At 38.8% G+C, this 19,367-nt stretch overlaps 1 protein-coding gene across 2 annotated transcripts in view; it reads right to left on the bottom strand.

The window, feature by feature from the left end:
- Positions 1–19,367, bottom strand: part of ERC1 (ELKS/RAB6-interacting/CAST family member 1) — a gene marked incomplete at its 5' end in the record, with an annotated part of 295,446 nt that overhangs the window by 85,108 nt on the left and 190,971 nt on the right. For both annotated transcript variants that reach the window (XM_082013315.1, XM_082013316.1), the window contains one exon: positions 19,013–19,173. In XM_082013315.1, coding sequence (XP_081869441.1) covers positions 19,013–19,173 — 161 coding nt within the window. The remainder of the gene's footprint in view (positions 1–19,012; positions 19,174–19,367) is intronic.

Genomic DNA, 19,367 nt, shown 5'->3' with positions numbered 1-19,367 from the left:
AAGGTTTCAATCAACAACCACCAGAGACTCTGGGGTCATGATCTTCCCTGTACGCAACCCCCTCAATGTTCTGCATGAAGGTAGGAGAGGTTTACCCTCTCTGAATGAAGCTGCTTTCTAAACACTTTGACTATAGAATAAACAGTTTCTAACTCAGCTTGCAAAACTCTCAGCATTGTTTTCTAAGAAAAGGACAAACTCTTACTAAGAGATTTCATATTCATATTCTCTGTAGATTCTTTACAAATTAAAGGCCTGTAAAATCTTGAAGTTTTATTAAGTCTGTCAGCAACAAGTAAGTTGAGAAGAACAACGTATGTTAATTTAAGAAGCCCATTGAGTGCCTACGTTGTATCCCTCAGCTATCCCGCTGGCCTAAAGTGCTTATTACACCTTGATATGCTCATATATCCATACTGTGTTAGCATATACACATAATGAACATTCATGCTTGGCATCAGCTGGTCTTGTGTCAAAAGTAAAATATTGTGAGGTTACAGGGAATCTGGAATATGTTCTGACGAAAGACAGAGGTTTAAAGAAGAAGTAAGGAAAACAATGCTTTGTAGCACCTAGAGCAATGAGGGAAAACACAAAACACCACCTTCAGGATGTATCTGCAAATCCTGATTTGAATATGTTTTGATTACAATTTTGAATAAAATTTGATTAATTGTTAGGATCAAGAAATGTTAGTCAGTGCCATCAAAAGTCAGAACAAAAATGGAAGAATTATCTTCTGCAGAACTTCAGGTGGTATTTCAGAATAAGTTACATTTTATTTTGCATTTGATAAACGTTTTTGCTTCTGCCATTGTTCCTATTTTACTGGGCTGTCTGGTGCCTGAACCCTACCGAGCTGCCATGCTGCACGTAACACGATACATATTTCTTTCGTATCTGCCAGTGATAAGTTATATTACTGAAATTCATCCAGGAAATATACCTGTTAATTTTGCTTTAGATGGATTCTATTAAAATGTGAAAATCTTGGCAAGAACGGGGGTCAGACTTGCCCACTGTCTGGGTCCCTTTCCCACTCAGCCAACAGGGCAGACTTTTTAGTCCATTATCACCTCATCAGCGCTCCTGTCAGCTGCCAGCAGTGAGAAAGGACTAAGCCACTCACTAATTCCTGGCCTTCCTGCCTCCACTGAAGCAGCAGTAAATCCAGAACAGATGGATGCTCTTTAACCCTCTCAATCCAGACACCTCCTTTAATCAGTCTAATCAACCCACTCAACTCAGAACAAGGAATGACTGACAGACGCAGAACGATGGAGAGACCAAACTGTTGCAGCTCAGGTCCTTAACAGAAAACACCACTCCACCTCCAATACTCTGCTGGTAAAGGGAGGCAGCTGGCCGAAGGCAGCAGGTCTATCAGGTCAAGAGTAGGACAGACCCTCTGGTGAAGAGGAGAAAGCAGTAGAGGGAGGGATTATAAAGGAGAAGAAGATTATTAAACATTAAGATCTCATCATAAGGATCTCATTACAACATGCAAGCTATGAATGAAGGCCAGAAGGCATTTACTCCATGCAAAAGTGGCTTTTTGTTTTGTAACTAAAGGTGCAGTTCAAGCCAATCTAACAGCTTGCTGTCACAGTCTTTTCTTTCCTGGGACACAGGACATAAGATCAAACCTTGCCTTGTGGTGTCCGAGACTTATCTAACCATGGATCGCCATTTCAGTTCACTAAGCCAGCAGAAAACTCACTTCACAAAAATGTGAACACTTTTTTGCTAGGTTAGTGTGCTGAATTAGTTCAGTGGAGTTTGGTGAGTGCCAGACGCAAAGGAAGAATTGGGAGGGGGGAGCAGGACCAGATGGGTCAGTACTTCAGGCTGCTGTGCAGTCGGAACACAACCCCTCATGTTCCTGGGAATGTATTTTCAGCCTTCGCCTGTACACCGCAGAGCACAGCCTTCTTCATACAATAAGGCATAATAAGAAACTGCATGTAAAGTTTAAAATGCTTCTTAAAAGGGATTTTATTGAATCGTAACATCAAGAGGAAGTCTTCTGTTTATTTTCATATCCATATATTTCAACAAGGCCTGAACAACTGTGTGGAGAGCAAGGGTAATTATAACACCCAGAGAGAAAGACTTTTTTTTTTAAATTCCCTATGATTTTGTTTTCCTTGACCTGCCGCAGAAGACACTAATAAAGAAACAGTATTATAATGCTCTGGCATCTCAAAAAGTTTTACAAACTTATAGGCTTAAAGAAAACCTTCATTGAGTTCACATGACACAAAGCAGTAGTATAGTCATTTTGCACCTTGGAAACTTGGCTAAGTGATTTGGCTAAAGTCAAATTGTATACCTAGAAAAGTCTATGAACACCATTTAGAATGACTACATTTCAGTCTTGCCAGTCCGGAGCATCTTATTTATAAAAACAAAAAGACAAACAGGAACAAGTTCAAAAACTAGGAACTAAATGATAGTGTATTTGTAAAACCAAAGCTGAGCCTGGGAAAAATTCCAAAGGAAGTTTGGCCATGGACCAGGCCATGCCCTTACTGGCTGACAGGTGCACAGCACAGAGAAACACTGGGTCAGCTCGACCTGGTGGCTCTGAATACAGATCAGCACAGGGCATGAAGTATTAGGAGCATCAACACGGCTTAAACTTCCTTCTCTAGATCAGGCTGCTTTTTAACCTCCGAAGTCTTACTTATGTGATCGCAGCTACTTTCTTTTTTGCACCTTTTCTACATGTATATGAAATCCTGATGTAAGGAACAAGATAATAAAGAAGAGAAACTGAAGAGTCAGTTAGCATCTTACCCTGTATCACATAAACAATTCCTCCTGTTTATCTAAGGGCCTGACTGAAACCACTATCCTGAACCCAGGAGAGGTTGATAAGCATGATATGGAAAAGGAAACTTTCAAAACAAAAAATTAATTTCACCACTTTTAGAAAAATTCTTGATTAAAAAGTATAAAGACCATCCAGCCCCTACATCTCTGATAAGAAAATTGTGCCCTTCTCTTAGAATTTGATGGGCAGAGGTCAACTGTATGGTTTAATAAGGCCAAGTGCAGGGCCCAGCACTTGAGTCACAACAACCCCATGCAATGCTACAGGCTTGGGGAGGAGTGGCTGGAGAGCTGCCCGGCAGAAAAGGACCTGGGGGTGCTGGTTGACAGCCGGCTGAACATGAGCCAGCAGTGTGCCCAGGTGGCCAAGAAGGCCAACAGCATCCTGGCCTGTATTAGAAATACTGTGGCAAGCAAGAGTAGGGAAGTGATTGTACCCCTGTACTTGGCACCTTGAATACTGTGTTCAGTTTTGGGCTCCTCACTACGAGAAGGACATTGAGGTGCTGGAGCGTGTCCAGAGAAGGGCAACGAAGCTGGTGAGGGGTCTGGAGCACAAGTCTTATGAGGAGCGGCTGAGGGAACTGGGGTTGTTTAGTCTGGAGAAGAGGAGGCTGAGAGGAGACCTTATCGCTCTCTACAGCTACCTGAAAGGGGGTTGTGGTGAGGTGGGTGTTGGTCTCTTCTCCCAAGTAACTAGGGATAGAATGAGAGGAAATGGCCTCAAGTTGTGCCAGGGGAGGTTTAGATTGGATATTGGGAAAAATTTCTTCACCAAGAGAGAGGTCAAGCATTGGAACAGGCTGCCCAGGGAGGTGGTGGAGTCACCATCACTGGAAGTGTTTAAAAAATGTGTGGATGTGGCGCTTCAGGACATGGTTTAGGGGGCATGGTGGTGTTGGGTTAACAGTTAGACTTCATGATCTCGAAGGTCCTTTCTAACCTTAGTGATTCTGTGACTGTGAATTTTCAATTATAAGCCATCCACACTCATAAATTCTAGGCTAAATCGCTGTAAGTTTTAAAATTTACTCATATAATCACAACTTTAAAAATAGTTAAACGAGGACTATAAATCCTATCAGTCCATTTATTTACTAAAGCAATGCATTTAGTACACATCTTTGTTCACTAAACTGTATTTCCACATATCATTCGATAAAATTCACAATTTTGCTCCTTAGCTTTAAAAGCCTTCTACAACACTGACCAAAATTTGCAGGATTAGAAGGTTCTTCTGGAATAATGGAACAGCCAGACTTGTGCAAGCAGCAGAAAGACTGTTTTGGCAACTGATCAATGAAACTAGAACTCTCTCCCAGGCTACCTTTAAGGACAACTACAAAGCCTAGTAACTATAGAAAGACTCATTCAAAAGCTAACTTAAGTATGACTACAGTAACAGTAAAAAAGACAAAAAACATAGATGAGTTTATTGTAGTCATGAAACAGAGTGGGAAAATATTTGTGCATGTGCCTGTTACAATTCTGTGAATTTTCACTGAAAAGTCAATCAAGGACAGCAAAATTATCTAGCAAAACGAGAAAAAGGTTAGAATGGCATTGAGAATCTACCGTTCTTTGTTAAATAACAGTATACTTAAATTACATAAGAACAAACTTTTTAAAGTAATGTAGTTCAGTCATGGAAAGAGCTATCAAATATCGTAGGATCCTTGAAGAAGGTGAAAGTTAAGAAGCAGCTACTAGCAATGTTTAGGAACAAATTATTCTTCCACAATATGAATAAGAAAAAACTCCATTAAAAGACCCTTTCGGCCTCAGTGATTATGACTAACCTATGGTATGGAAGTGGCTTGACCGCACGTGTTTTGGAAGTAATTCCAAAGCTTTTAGGAAAGTATGTGATCTGAAATGTCATGAGAACAATGACCCCTAATCCCAGTGATCCTGGGAAGCTTGTTCCTGAACAAGTGGAGGACCTTGACTGAGGATGTGACTCCTTGGGGTACCAAAAGAGACGATGCAAGCTCAACGGAAACTTGCAGAACGGAAAAAACAGAAGTCTTGCAGCATAGAATATGTTTATGATACCAAATTTGGGGATATTAATACATTCGGCATCACTTCAAGATGACCTCTGTTAGTGCTGAGAAGCTGTCTGACCAGACTGTAGTCTTCGTCTCTCTAACTCTTGTTGATGGGAATTGTGATGACTCAGTTGTTCTTGGTGCCTATTCTGGGATTCCTCGTAATAGTAGCCCACGTAATGCAATCTAATGCCCCATTATCTGTTCTAGGATACAAGAGATGCACAAGAGGCCAGCAGTGTGACACAGAATACGTGGAAGATCCATGCCTTTCTGGAGAGGCACTTGGAGGTCCAGTGAGATAATCTAGTACACCTGAAATGACAATAGACTACTAGGTTCAGACAATGCAGTGCTGTTCTCCTTAGAACCAACAATTAAGTGATCAACTGGTGTCTCAGAGTGAGAAATGAGTTCCTTTCTTATCCAATGTATATCTTGTGTGCAGAATGGTGGAAGTCTTGAAAAATGTTTCTCGGAGTCAAACTTAAATCAGAGATGGTCACTGGTAGGCAAAGAACAAGGTTCTGAAGGCCAACCAAAGAGGATAAAGTGAAGACTTGAGGAACAGAGAAGACAGAAAGAACCTAGCTGTATATCTCTTGGTGTCTGTTCTATTCAAAACAGTTTTCCATCATGAACATGAAAACTAATTTTAATATTGCCCTTTACACAATACTTTAATAGCTATCCTTTATTCATTTGCAATGGAATCTACACTGTAATTATGGCAGAAAAATGTCTCATTTCCTAGCAAATGAAATCTTATATTGGAGTGCAAGATACAGTTAAATGGCTTGAGCATGGTCTGGAGGTCACTCTGCTACAAGCAACCCAGACAATTTTTCATGCCATTTAAATTCTACTGTGCTGAGTTTTCCTTAAACTAAGTAAGTTTTCCTTACCCTAAGTAAGATAAATACTGATTTTTTTTTTTTTCCAGAGGATTATTTTGAGAATTAACATGGCATTTGTAACTGCTTTAACATCCACAGATGGAAAGCGCTATATAATGTGAAGTATCATAATCAGAACTGAATGCCACAGTACAAATTGAAATTACAGAAGGCTGCATAATTAAAAAAATAATCTATTCCTAGAAGTATTTTAAGGTCATGTGGAGACAAGTTATTGTATACCATTTTGGTCAGCAAACTCCTCTTGTTCATTAAAGGTGTAGGTGTGTATTTCCAAGTCCCAGCAGACGGCCACCAAATTCAGCTGGAAGAGCTGAGAAGTTAGGAAATGAAATACTTTGACTAGAGTATCCTAACTCTTTACCTCAAATCAAAACACATAATTAAGACATAAACTAGAAAAATGAGCAAATGCAGTGCATGAATTGCAAGGAGGAATGTGATTGGAGGGGGGTGTCCTTTAGGTAATATTTTTAAAAGACTTTTTCTAAGACTTGTAGGATTTCCTTGGGAACAGAGCAACTGAAAAAGGTAATTTTGTCCTTCACAATGTATATTCCAGACTAGCCATATCAGTATATAGAATGGGGATGAAAGTTTAACTGAAAATCTGTGATTGTTGGTCATGAGGAGCTGTCGTGGTTTAACCCAGGCAGCAACTAAGCCCCACACAGCTGCTCCCTCACTCCCTGCCGTGGGACAAGGGAGAGAATCAGAAGAGTAAAAGTGAGAAAGCTTGTGGGCTGAGATAAAGACAGTTAAATAGTTAAAGCAAAATCTCCACACACAAGCAAAGCAAAACAAGGAATTAATTCACTACTTTGCAGCTGGGCAGGCAGGTGTTCAGCCATCTCCAGGAAAGCAGGGCTCCATCACATGTAATGATTACTTGGGAAGACAAAAGCTATCACTCCAAACAATCCCCCACTTCCTTTTTCTTTCCCCCAGCTTTATATGCTGAGGAAGGTGTCACAAGGTATGGAATACCCCTTTGGTCAGTTGGGGTCAGCTGTCCCAGTTGTGTCCCCTCCCAACTTCATGTGCACCCCCCAGCCCACTCGCTAGCAGGGTGGTGTGAGAAGCAGAAAAGGCCTTGACTGTGTGTAAGCTCTGCTCAGCAGTAACAAAAACATCCCTGAATTATTAACACTGTTACCATCACAATTCCAAAACGTAGCCCCATACTAGCTACTATGAAGAAAATTAACTCTATCCCAGCCAAAACTAGCACAGGACTCAAATTTTCCATCTTTTCCAAGCAGGCTTTTCCTGATGATGGTCTACTGATTTACACACAACTGCTTCAAAAATGACTTGGCAGTGGGAACAGAGGGTAGAGCAACTCTGAAAGGAGAGTTGAAAGTTTTATCCCACGCCTCATACTGTAACCTGACAGTTTTTAAACAAGTATTCCTACCTTGCAAATACATTAAATTATCATTAAATCACTCATCTGCTAAGAAACTTACAGAGCTTATCAGAATCTACAGAAAATTAACTATACTCACTTATAAAATGAGCCATACTCTAGACAGGTCAAACAAAACAGAAGTGATGCATGTACATTGCACAGATGTGAGTTTCTGTACCAGGAAAAAGTGTAACAGCAATTGGGCTAAGGTAGATGTGCACTAAAAAGCATGTATTTCATTATTAGGACCCACTGGCATGAATAAAGCGTAACTTACTACATTCTTTACACACCAATTACACATTGCTATTTTATCAGTTAGTAAAACAGAAAATGAAACCAGAACAGAGATCTACTAAAAGATAATGCATCTTCCATGTATGGGAATAAAGCTTTTATGTTAATCGTACCACTGAGATGAAAACCAGATTTTTGCCCAGTGTAATTTCTGTCCCTCTAAAACTATTTTCATTAAAGGTCTATAAGTTCTGATTCAAAAACAGCTAACAAAAGAAGAATTTCTTACACTTAGTTGCAATTAAGTTGCATTGAGAGCATATTTGTCCATAAAATAGAACAAGAAATTCAGTATTTGTATAAATAATGTACTTGAGACAGTGGAGATGTATCCATGCATATCACAAAGTCATCTAGAGCATTCTGTCTCCCCAAAATGAGGGCACAAAATGTATAAAGAAAGGTGTTGCCAGCTAGGGTGCCTCTAGGCATCCCTGACTGTACTTTTCGACCTCCCACATAGAGGAAGTGCTACTCCCATGCTCTATGTTGCAAAGGAGGTAAAAGCTACAGCAGTTGAAACCACTGGAGGGAAGCCTTGGTGAGAGGTTCCTTGAAGGGTCTGTGCATGACTACCATGCATGACTCTAGCCCAGAGGCTTCTTCTGTTTAGGCCGAATGCAAGGCTGACACGCTCTGCAGTTCAGCACCAAACACCCTTTCCATTCTCCAACAGTTTACTTGCATTTCTGCATAAGTGCTGGTTTCTTTTGGCTCCAAAGACAGCTTCACCTGCAGCTTTTCATTTGTCTGTTCAACACCTTGTTGTTGATTTTCCTCGACTGCACAAAAGCACTTGCTCCAGTGCCTCTTTCACAACTGTTTCTTTGTAGCAAAACGAAAGCCTTAATGATTGTATTTTGATTGTAGAGTTGATTAATTTTGACTTTGTTTAATTTGCAATCTTTGCCGAGATCTTTAGGGCTGGGAATTAGAGAGCACACTGTACCACTGTACTTTGGACATTGTGGGTTTGCCAATTTGTTTCATGCCTCATTTGTCACAAAACCTATGAAATTGTAGTCCAAAGCCAACTTCATATTTTTCAAGGCAAGGCAAAAATGTATTTGTTTTTGTTTTAAATTAACATCTCCTGGCTAAATTAATCTTGTTTTTCAAAGTCCAAACCAAAGGCCTCACTAACAATGGGAAACAAGCAAGCAAGACAAATCTGAAGATCAGCTTAGCAAAAGAGAACGGATTGCTTCTCTCCAATTAAAGCACTAAAGTGGTAAGATAAGCATACTCAGTTTTAGGTATAGACATGTAATAAAGAAAAAATGAAGATGTAGAGTGGATCTGTATGACAACATGCTAGCAGAGAGGAATAAATCAACAAGCATGCATCTTACATGCCCAACATTTCCTATTAAACATTTGTGTCTCAAACATTAAGATACTTAAAAGCCTACAAACCCAGTATCTTCAGATTTTAATTCCCGGCATCACTGAAGTTCTATGGCCATGGGTAAACAAGTCACTTCATGTTTTTGTTTTCAGTTTACTCCTTGAGGAATGATGACAGTATTTTGATGACTTTGACATGTAAGATCCTTCAATGAAAAGGACTAAATTGCAAAGTACTGTTATTAATAGTTGCATTATTAATATTTTTTAAGATTGAAGCTGTCGAAGGCATGCAAGGAATGAAGCTGGGGTATTGTTTAGTCTCTGTGAGCAGCTAACAAGGTGCAACCCTGAGGGAAGGAACAAGATAATCACAAAAGAAACACAGCTACTCAACCTTGAGTGAACTATCCTAATTAACATCTAATTAACATATAATTGGCATAATAGAAACCTGCCCCTGGGTGGGGAAAGCCCCCTCCTCACAAAAGCCCTTTCCTCCCTGAGCATGCCTAGGAAAAAAGAAGGATGCTGTGACTTTTAAGTGGAGAGGAGGCTTGTGAGAACCAGTGGGAACCAGTAATGGAGCCAACTTGTAAAAAATACTGATAACTGTTGCTCGAAGTGTGTAAATATTTTTTGTGTGTTAACTGAGGCGTGCTAGCTTTGTGGGCCTACCACCCAGCACCCAACTCTGCGCAGATTTGTAATAAAAGCAAATATCTCGGCTCTGTGTGTTTTTCAGCTCTCGGCACACTGAGTGGAAGAACCCATATTTGGGACAACAAAGCTACCCACATTTGAAGATGTGGGTGGCTAAGGTCGTAAAGGCTTTCTCCAAATATCAGAAGATATCCTTGGCATTCTTTATAACATAATCAGGCCCAACACTTTTGGATTTCCTGCCTACTGAGGGTTTGAAAGACAGCAAGAATTTTGCAGCTACCTTGAACAAACAAATTGAATGATGTTTACCTTCTTTCAATAAAAAAAAGGTTTCCTTTGCATAAAGGATACTCAAAATAGATTACCTACAAGACCAAAATTTCTCTTTAGAAATTTGATCTGCAAGCCAAAGTCAGTACTAACAGAGAGAGACAAGCCCACATAATACATAAAACAAGCTCATGCATGTAATATATATATTTTTACAAGACACATTTTTCGTTCTTACAGACATTAAAGGAAGTATACGATGTGTGCTAAAGAACCACAAGATCTGCAAGATAACACACTTTCTGTCCTCAATTTCATCTAGTCTACCCCCAAAGCATGTTCAACTATATTTAAGCTATTTGTGATATGTTGGTATAATTTGTCTGTAAAAACCTTCAGGGAACAGCCTCCCTTTTCACTTTATCAAGATAATTTTGAATTCTCATCTTGTTCTCTGAAATGCCTGAATCACCCACCTTGGCATTTTGGCAATACATACCCTTTGGCTTGTCAGCCACTTCATTAATGGACATTTTGACAGTAGCAGACTTGGGAGAGACCTCTAAGGAAACTATGTAATACAGGTTTCCATTCTGACAATGAACTATTAATTATTCTTTTCCAGCTACCTGCTTCTTCATTTTATAGGAGTTTAAGCAAGAATATAATCCCTATTTTGTTGATGAGACAGTTCTGTGAGACAGTGACAGAAATCCTCCTGAGATCAAAACATATTACCAAAACTACGATTTGGCACATGCGGACACCTCATCGTTTTGTCATGATTAAGTCTTGACAAATTTAGGTTATCTGTTACTTAACACTTTACTATTTTCTAAACATTTACAAATAATATTTTTGATCATTTGCTCCAATAACTTTCTAGCAACTGAAGGTAGGCTGATCAAATCGTTGGCTGCTCAAGGCTACTTGCACTAGTCATCTTTTCATGACAGTACTGGTGACCTTAAATCTTTATTTGTGAAATTAAACTAAATGATCAAACTAGTTGATTCGTAGCGTCTATAGCAAATAACTGTTACATCATTTAGTTTAACCTCATATGCAAAGCTTGATTCCTAGATTACATAGTGGGAATAAAATAGTGTGATCCTTTAGTTTTCACAATGTTTTCTTGACATAATTTTTAAAGCTGTACAATGCTTCGCAGACTGAAAAAGAACTATAGGTTTACAGAAAGCTGTAGCCATATCTATTTAGTGCTTGAGGAAGGGCTATAAAAGGGGCTTTAGGAAACACCAAGTATGACATTGTGTCAAATAATTTTGCAGTCTTCCCTACAATCGTACACATAGCTCCCAGTACCAGGAAAGATAGTTCTCTCTATCCTGTAATCTGCATAAACTGTAACACTGGATATTGGACTGGGGAGAAGTGACTCAGTAGCAATGACAGCATTATACCTTAAAGAAAGACACTTTTAGGGTGCTGAGCATCATCTTTTAGGATTTCTAGATGAAAATTCTAGTCAATTTTCACATTTTTAACTCCTGTTACATGTAGTCACTTGCACCGCACACAAGATACCACCAGACAAACCAACAACTCCCAAATCCTCTCACTGTGGAGTTTTCTCAGCAATTCTATAGATCTGCAGATGGTGGTTTTTATTTTGCCTAAAAGAACTCGAAGGAATTGTTTGTGAAGGGAGGAAAACCGAAAGTCCCCATACAGTATAAAGACAAAGATTGTAGGGACTGCCAATGACTTGACTTGCTTCTCCAATTTTTCTTATACAATTCCCACTTGTTATCCTGCAGGACTGTAGGGAAGCAATTACTTGCTTCAGAGATTATTTCTGTAATTAAAGCAAATTGACCTGACTTTCAAAAAAGGAATTTCTGGTCAACTTCAGAAAATAGTCTGAAGTTAGACTTCGCCTTACCCACACCCTGCAAAGCTACACTGTTATTTTAAAAACAATAAAAGAAAGACTTGCATATGCACAGTGGCCATATGAGCACATCTAACCTTTGAGATTTCCCTCCTCATATTTTGAACTATGTTGACGATGTCCGGATGGGATTTACAATGGCTCAAAGCTACTATTGTTCACACTACATTAAATCTACAATATATGCAATGAGATACCATAATATTTTCACTTGGAACTTCTATTAACCCACAACTTGACTGTATTTAATGAAATATGTAGTGCTCACAGAGTTGATTTATATGCATCACTATTTATAGTGCACATTTATAAAGGAGGAAAAAGCACCCTAAGGAACTCACGGTTCTTTTGACTTTAACAGAAAGTAAAAAGTGCCTGATTTGCTTCAGCTCAGTAACACCCCTGGAAGCCCCAGAATCTTACAGCTGGATTAGGGATGGCGACAGGAATCACCGATACAGCTGAAACAGCTAGCGTAGGAAATGTACTATTGCTACCAATCCTGAGCCAAAACACTGCTGCATATTTTAAAACAAAAATCACAGTTGTATTTATGTTTGTTCTGTATAGAAGTGTACAGAAGCAATAAAAAAGGCATGCTGAAGACCTGGAAATCTATTTTTGTCAGTGCTGTTCCAGAAATCAGTGGAGTGGAGGATTCATACACCCAAGGGAAAGTGACACAGATTCTCTTGAACAGATAAACCTTTACTTCTGACAAACTTCTGAATGTATTTAATTAAACAAAGCGTATGTTAGAATATAGTAGAACAACAGTGTTTTGCACTGGGAAAGGCATGCAGAATTCGCTAGCGGGAGGTGGTATACTGGTGGCCTCAGAGCTATCTTACAAGCAATATGTTTTATACGTTAGTCAAAACAAAACCATCCCTCTCCATTCCTCTTCCAGCGTAACATTGGGTTAGCTGAGTAATTACTTCTAGGAAAAAAAAGCATCATTCTTGTTATTCTTTTAGCGAAGATGACCTGCATAATATGCAGGTTATAGTAAAGACAAACTTTTCCCAAAGCAATGCCCTTCGGGCAATAAAGAACATGGGGCACTAATGATTTCCAAGAAATTATCTTGTGCTGCACCTGCTCTAAGGTTGTTTGCAATAATGAACTACCAAACTGAGAAAAGACAAGAAAGGTATTCATTCAACAGTGCTAGGATTGTGTAAGCCTAAAAAAATTATATATTTTAGTACTCGTGTGTATGTATGCCAAGATCTCTACTGATGAGATCTTTCATGGCAATTTCTATAAGAATGCTGTAATCTATTAATAGGAAAGAAAAACATAATAAAAACTGTACATTCTTAACAGTGAGGCTATACGCTATGTTTTTCACATTCTCACTTGAAAGAGGTCTAATTTCCTTTCACCATCTAGAAAACTATGTTCCAAAAACTACCGAAGGGATCACTTAAAATAAACCCAGTCCCCGGAAAACATATCTAGAACAAAACCCCCCAAAAATTTCCCATGGAAAGGCATGGAAACAAGAGCACAGTGTAGCTAAATTCTCAGGAAGTTAATGACTGGACCTCCTTTTCCCAACTCCTCCCTACAACAGTAATACTCTTAGAAATTACTGAGTGGAACAAACCCCTTTAACACCACCTGGTGTACTTTTCAGCAGTCGGTCTTGCTTCCAAGCCTGTCATGGCTCATTAAGATAGTATAGTACTTTCTCTCTGCAAGACTGTTGTTGGGGACCATACAATTCAAGATAAAATGAGATATGGAGGTTTTATCATGAGACAGAACAGGACTGCGACATAGTGTGCCAAGAGTTTAGTATCTGAAAAAGCCACAGAAGAAGAAAGTTTTTCAAGGCAGGTGAAGAGTAAAAACAAACCAATTACAAAAGATAAACATAACTTCCCAATACTTAAAGAAACAGAGTAAACCACAACAACCTAATTCTGTGTGTGCTCCTACGAGGCACCTTATTCACATAGGCTTTGCAGTTTATCTTTCCGTGAAACTTTGAAAGTCGAGTTTAATAGCTCTCTCACCTATGTGAATCATTTGACCGACCAGTTTTGTACTGCTGCCTGTAAATGGGTTCAGCTTTTCTGTTTATTTCCATGGTTCAGGTCATTCTAACAACAGTTGCACTGAAAACGAAGCAGCAGGCTACCTCTAATGCTGCCACGACACTGAGCGTTTCAGAGCGCTCGAAGGCTCATAGATAACTCAGGAGGACAAAAAGGAGAACAGGCTTCATTCCTTAATTGCCAAGAAGAAAAAGTGCAAAGGAGATTATGTTTTCTCTTAAGCTTTCACCTGAATTAAAAAATAAGAGCAGAGGCTTCCAAATTTGAAGGTAACCAAGATCTACAATTACATTTCTGAAAAGCCTAATGTTTCATTACAGTGAGGAGAACTGTGGAGTTAAAAAAAATAAATAGTTCTCACCTTTCAATAAACTTTAGCCTTAAAAGACACACAATACATCTACGTGCTGTATTTCAGCTTTCCTATCGCATTCTCTGTGATTCACTTGGAGATTAACAGCAGTTTCAAGGTCAGTTTATTTCCAATTATTTAAACACAATGTTTGTATTGTCCAGTAATTAGTAATGGATAATTTTTCACATTTCAGACTACAGCAACGGAACTTTTTACAACTTAAATGTCAAAATCTAACTGTGTGATCATATATAATTAAAATCAACATATAGAATGATACATTTCATGCTTGAAAATTGAGGACAAAACAATGGTTATAGGATATTGTTGCATTACTTTTCACTGTGCACCCTGAAAAAGACTTTTTAAAGAAAAAAAAAAAGAAATCTAAGCTTATAGAAGAAAAAAGGGACTGACGCAGATGCACTTGCTCAGCTTTGCCCCAGACAGTAAATCCTACGGACATGGAGTGCCCCCTGTGGGATTTTGGCTTATTTAAATTCAGAGAAAGTAATTACAGGAGGTGTTTTGGTACCATTGCTGCAATCACATGATAGCCTGAAATGCCAGATGACCCACAGACCTTATGGTCCAGTTCAATACGATGAACTAGAAAGCCATACCTCGCAGATGCAAGGCTAACATATTACCGCTTTGTACCGTTGACAACAAATGCGAGGTGACTTCAAACTACAGAGACAACTGTTTATACACGTAGAACATACGTGTACTTCTGCAACTAGGAAATCACTTCTCCTCTGGAGAACTGTTGTTAAGCCACAGGCATAAACCATAATTTCTCTAATGACAAAAAAAAAAAAAAAGGTCTTTAATTTCCAAGAAGACAATTTCTGATGAGCTGAAAAGTTATCATTGGATGAATATTGATACTTTTTTTTCTGGCTGGTTCTGTTCACCATGGGTGCACATAAGCTGAAATATTTTTGTTTGGTTAAACTGTTTGCCTCGTTTGAAATGACTTCACACCTCATTTTGGATCAGCTGAAATTACTTTGCTGGCAAATAAACTATGTGCCAATTAAACAGTTTCTTCTGGACTACTTTCAATTTCAACCTCATACACATGCCTCCAAGACAATACTGCTTTATTGCTGTGAGAATGAGCTTTTCAGAAGATACACAACCTCAGCTTCCACTGACTTCCACTGACTTCATTTTCAGTTGTGAGTGTTCGTGCGCGTGTGTTTTTGTTTCTTACCTGAGAGCCAGAAAAAGAGCACACGGACTTATCAACCATCTACCAAATATTTTTTAGGTGATTTGCGTATCATGCAGGAGAACTGCAGCAGAGAGAAGCATGAGCAGTCTTCCTGCATAGCACTGCCTAGGTTGGCATCTTATTTTTAATAGTAGCCCTCATGTAGCTCTCAGCAGGCCTTCCAACTCCGAGATGAAAGGAAGGAATACAATAAGCAGCTTCATTAAACTACACAGGCCTGGTTCATCTCTGATCACTGCCTACATTCCGTATCAAACGAAACACTATCTGTGGGATGTATTCGTGTAATTAGAGACTACTGTGATAAATATTCAAAATACCACTCATGCAAAGTCACATAAGAAATCAAAAGACATTTTTTGACAGCTTGATTTTGAAACATAAAATATATTCTGTCATAAAAATTCATTCATCTGTAATATCCTTGATTATTGTTAAAGAAAAAAGAGGATAGTAAATTATTCTTGGGCAAGTAATAATCTTTCTGTTATGTGCCAGCAGGATGAAGGATTCAACTCAAGCGCCAACTAGGTTGGGTGAGTCTGCATCTCTTGAATTATGGGGCCAGCAGCAATCGCAATTAGCAAGAGAAGGCAGAATTCAGGAAAGGGCTGTTGGACAGTTTTCCAGGTCTGAAAGAACAGATTGAGAAATGTTCCAGCTGAGAGGTTTCAACCCTGAAGCAGATGACTAGAGAGAATCTTCTGGTCCTTCTGACCATAACAAAAGGGCTGCCTAGTATAAAAAAAAAAAAAAAAAAGAAAAAAAAAGTTCTCTTCTCTATATGCAGACACAGTGTCTGTTCCTCTTCCCTATAAGTGCAGTGTCCGCTGCTACGGTTTTGGCAATCGCATGAACTCGGCCCCAGATTAGACTATTTGTGCTCAGTTATTTTCACACACTGCCAAAATTTGCTGACAACACCAGGAGAAAAAAAGGGAAAGGAAAACTGGTGATTTTCAACAGTTTATAACTCAGCTCAGCCTAAGCAGGTTTTTATGGGACAAAGAACAGAGATTTCTCTGTAGACAGCACTTTATTCCTGCCTAATTTAAAAGATTTGCTGTGAATGATGGAAACATTAGAACTTCTTAAAGAAAACATAACAAAACAAAAATCCTAGCAGGTCACTAGTCTTTTTTTACAGTAGATCATGTTTGGTGATATAAATAGAGAGACCATTATCTACCTCTCTCATAAGTATTTACAACAAATTTTTTTGAAAGAAAATGAAAATATTAAACTTAAAGGAAGAGTGCTTCAAAATACATAGGATTTCTTTAAGGAGTGAAATTTCTTCCTTGGAATAAGTCACACTTGTGCTATTCTAGTGCCACAGTATTCCCCAAGGAGTGTGAAATGATCTTCTCAGGGTTACAGAGTCAGCAGTAAACACAAGTTCTACTCTAAGAAACAGTATTTTAAATATATTTTTTCATTAACATAATATCTAACAACTTCCTAGTAAAACCCAGCGGTAACCTTCTGGACTCCTCTTGTTGCTTTAACACTTTCTTTCAGTCCATATCTAGAATTTCCTAAAGCAGCATTTCCTAAGCTATTTTTCTTGTATAAGCTCCCCTGCCCCATTAGCTGACTGCAGGGCCTAGGCTCTTAAACCTACACCTCTACCAAACCTCAAATTTAATCAGTGCTGCTTTTGAGCACCTCAAACATTTCCCAGTGAAGTATGCCCTGAAACTTGGAAAACAATGTTGCTCTGTACCTTTATACAGTATCTGTATGACAGCTATTGTTTTCCATTATGGATACCAAAACCAGCTAACTGCTTCACAAAATTGACTGCTCATCAATTGTTGTTGAGTTGAAATAGTAGGAAACATTTTAACAACATTAGAAACTTTTTGCAAAACTAGAAAACAGATGAGAAGAGTGCTCTTCATAAAAGGCATAGGGTGGGAATGTAGGGCAACAAAGAATACACTGACGTTTCTGTATATAAATATAAGATATTTAATTGACTGGGAATCCTCAGTAGAGACTTGTTTGCAACAGAGTCTCATGGTGAGGGTGAGTTTTTGAAGTTTGGAGCAGCTTTGGCAGCTTTATAGAACTTTAAGACAGACCAGCTATGACTAAAACATGCTCAGCTAGTTAACTATACAAATGTAATGTTTTTCCCATCTTTCTCTCAATGTGCTGACAGCATTACCATTGTCTCCAGTGTTCTTCTTCCTTCTGAGGTACAATGGATCTACCAGTTTATGCAGTTCCTGATACTGCATTTCAGTACAACTTTCCAACAATAACTTACTCAGCTAAGAGAGGTCATCATTTAAAAGAAGGGAGTAGTTATATTAAAGGCTCTAGAGCTACACAATTCCAAATACATTTCAGGATATACTGTACACTACGTGTGTATTTTAATGAGAAGGTTTGGCAGAGCAGTTTGGCAGAAGAAAGTACTGCCAAGTGATTGTATATGGGATATATCTCCAGTTGCTTTGGATTCCCACATCACCGTAAGAGCTATTCTTCTCATACCCCAATACACCAACTCTCAAGGCAGTCAGATTTATAGCTCAATAAAATTTTTTATTAAAAAATAAAAAGCGTGGCTTTTAAGTACTGCAGTCTTCCAATGTCCTTATGCCAGGTCTCGATCAGAGTGTTGTAGCTGAATATGAAGCTGGGGAGGCTTGGCCCGCTTTATACAGCACTCCTAAGTTAGAGTTTCAAGATCTAAGCCACCTCTCTTTCCATTTTGTAACAGCTGTTTTTCTATCCTTTCATTAAAGAAAAAAAGGAAAGAGGCTAGCGTAGAAAAGTTAAATAAATAAATAATGGCTCACAAAACCACAGTGGAGGAACCACTGCTGATCCTGCCAATAAAAATGTTCCTTCTCTTCAGGGCTGGCTAAACAACTGAAAGTGTTTCTAATGAACTGCTGGCAGCACTATCCATCATTGCACTAAATGGATTCATGTCTCCCTAAACCGAGGATAACTATCTATAATGCACGGTAAAAAATTAGGAAGTATTTAAGCCTTAGAAGTCTAATTCCTCACTTCTCCCCACCTCCTCAAAGCTTGGTTTTCTTCAGGCCTCCTTATGTAAAGATGACAAGGGAAGTCTGACCGATAGAGAACTGCAAATTCTGTTCCAGTGCTAATGAATCATCCGCATGAGTCTGAAAAATACTTTAGCAGACCAGACAGCTGCGGTCTGATTTTAGCATTACAACTACCTGACATTATGTCTTTCTCTTCCCTCTTTCCTTTTTGTCATTTGTTACAATGACTCATGTCTTACCTTAAAGTAGATTATAGGCTACTCAAAACAAGATGGCACATTCACAAGACATACAAAATGATTGAGTCCCAATAATTGTTTAGGATCTTTGAAGATCATCATGATCTAATGATGCTATTACGCAAATAACAGTAGTCTACTGCAAACGATCAGAAGGAAGAAATGTTTTTGAGCTCTAACGGAAGTGTGAAAGTAATGCAGGTAATCCCTGGTCAGAAGTCACTCCTGAAGGCTCGACTGATTAGATAGGTAGCTACTACCTACAGAGACATATTCATACAGTGGTTGTCTTTAGAACACCAGGTATCTGAGGTGAATTCAGAGATATCAATAAAACATGCGTACAAATAATGAAAAGAAACACTTACTTCATCTCCAGGACTTCCTCCAAATGTTTCCTCCTTTCAGCTCGTAGGTTGGTCAAATGGGTTTCCTTCTCAGCCAAAGACTGTTGGGTAGAGGACAATTTTGCTTTCATTGACTCCAGTTCTTGCTTAACTTTCTCCATAGCCATCATCAACTCTTCTACCTAAAACATTTTTGGGGAAGACAGGAGGAGAGAAAAATAATGTAATGTGATCAGCTGGAACTTACTAAATGTCACAACTACATCGGAGTACAGAGGTTACCAGTGCATGTACACCACATAACAATTCTGTAGACTGGAAGCATCATCTAGTGCTGTGGACAGTACATCTACTCTTGGTTGAGGCACTGATTACA

Source organism: Phaethon aethereus (assembly GCF_964289735.1).
Source record: "Phaethon aethereus genome assembly, chromosome: 1".
Taxonomy (NCBI): domain Eukaryota; kingdom Metazoa; phylum Chordata; class Aves; order Phaethontiformes; family Phaethontidae; genus Phaethon; species Phaethon aethereus.
Note: the sequence above shows the minus strand (reverse complement) of the source record. Positions and strands in the feature narration are given on the sequence as shown.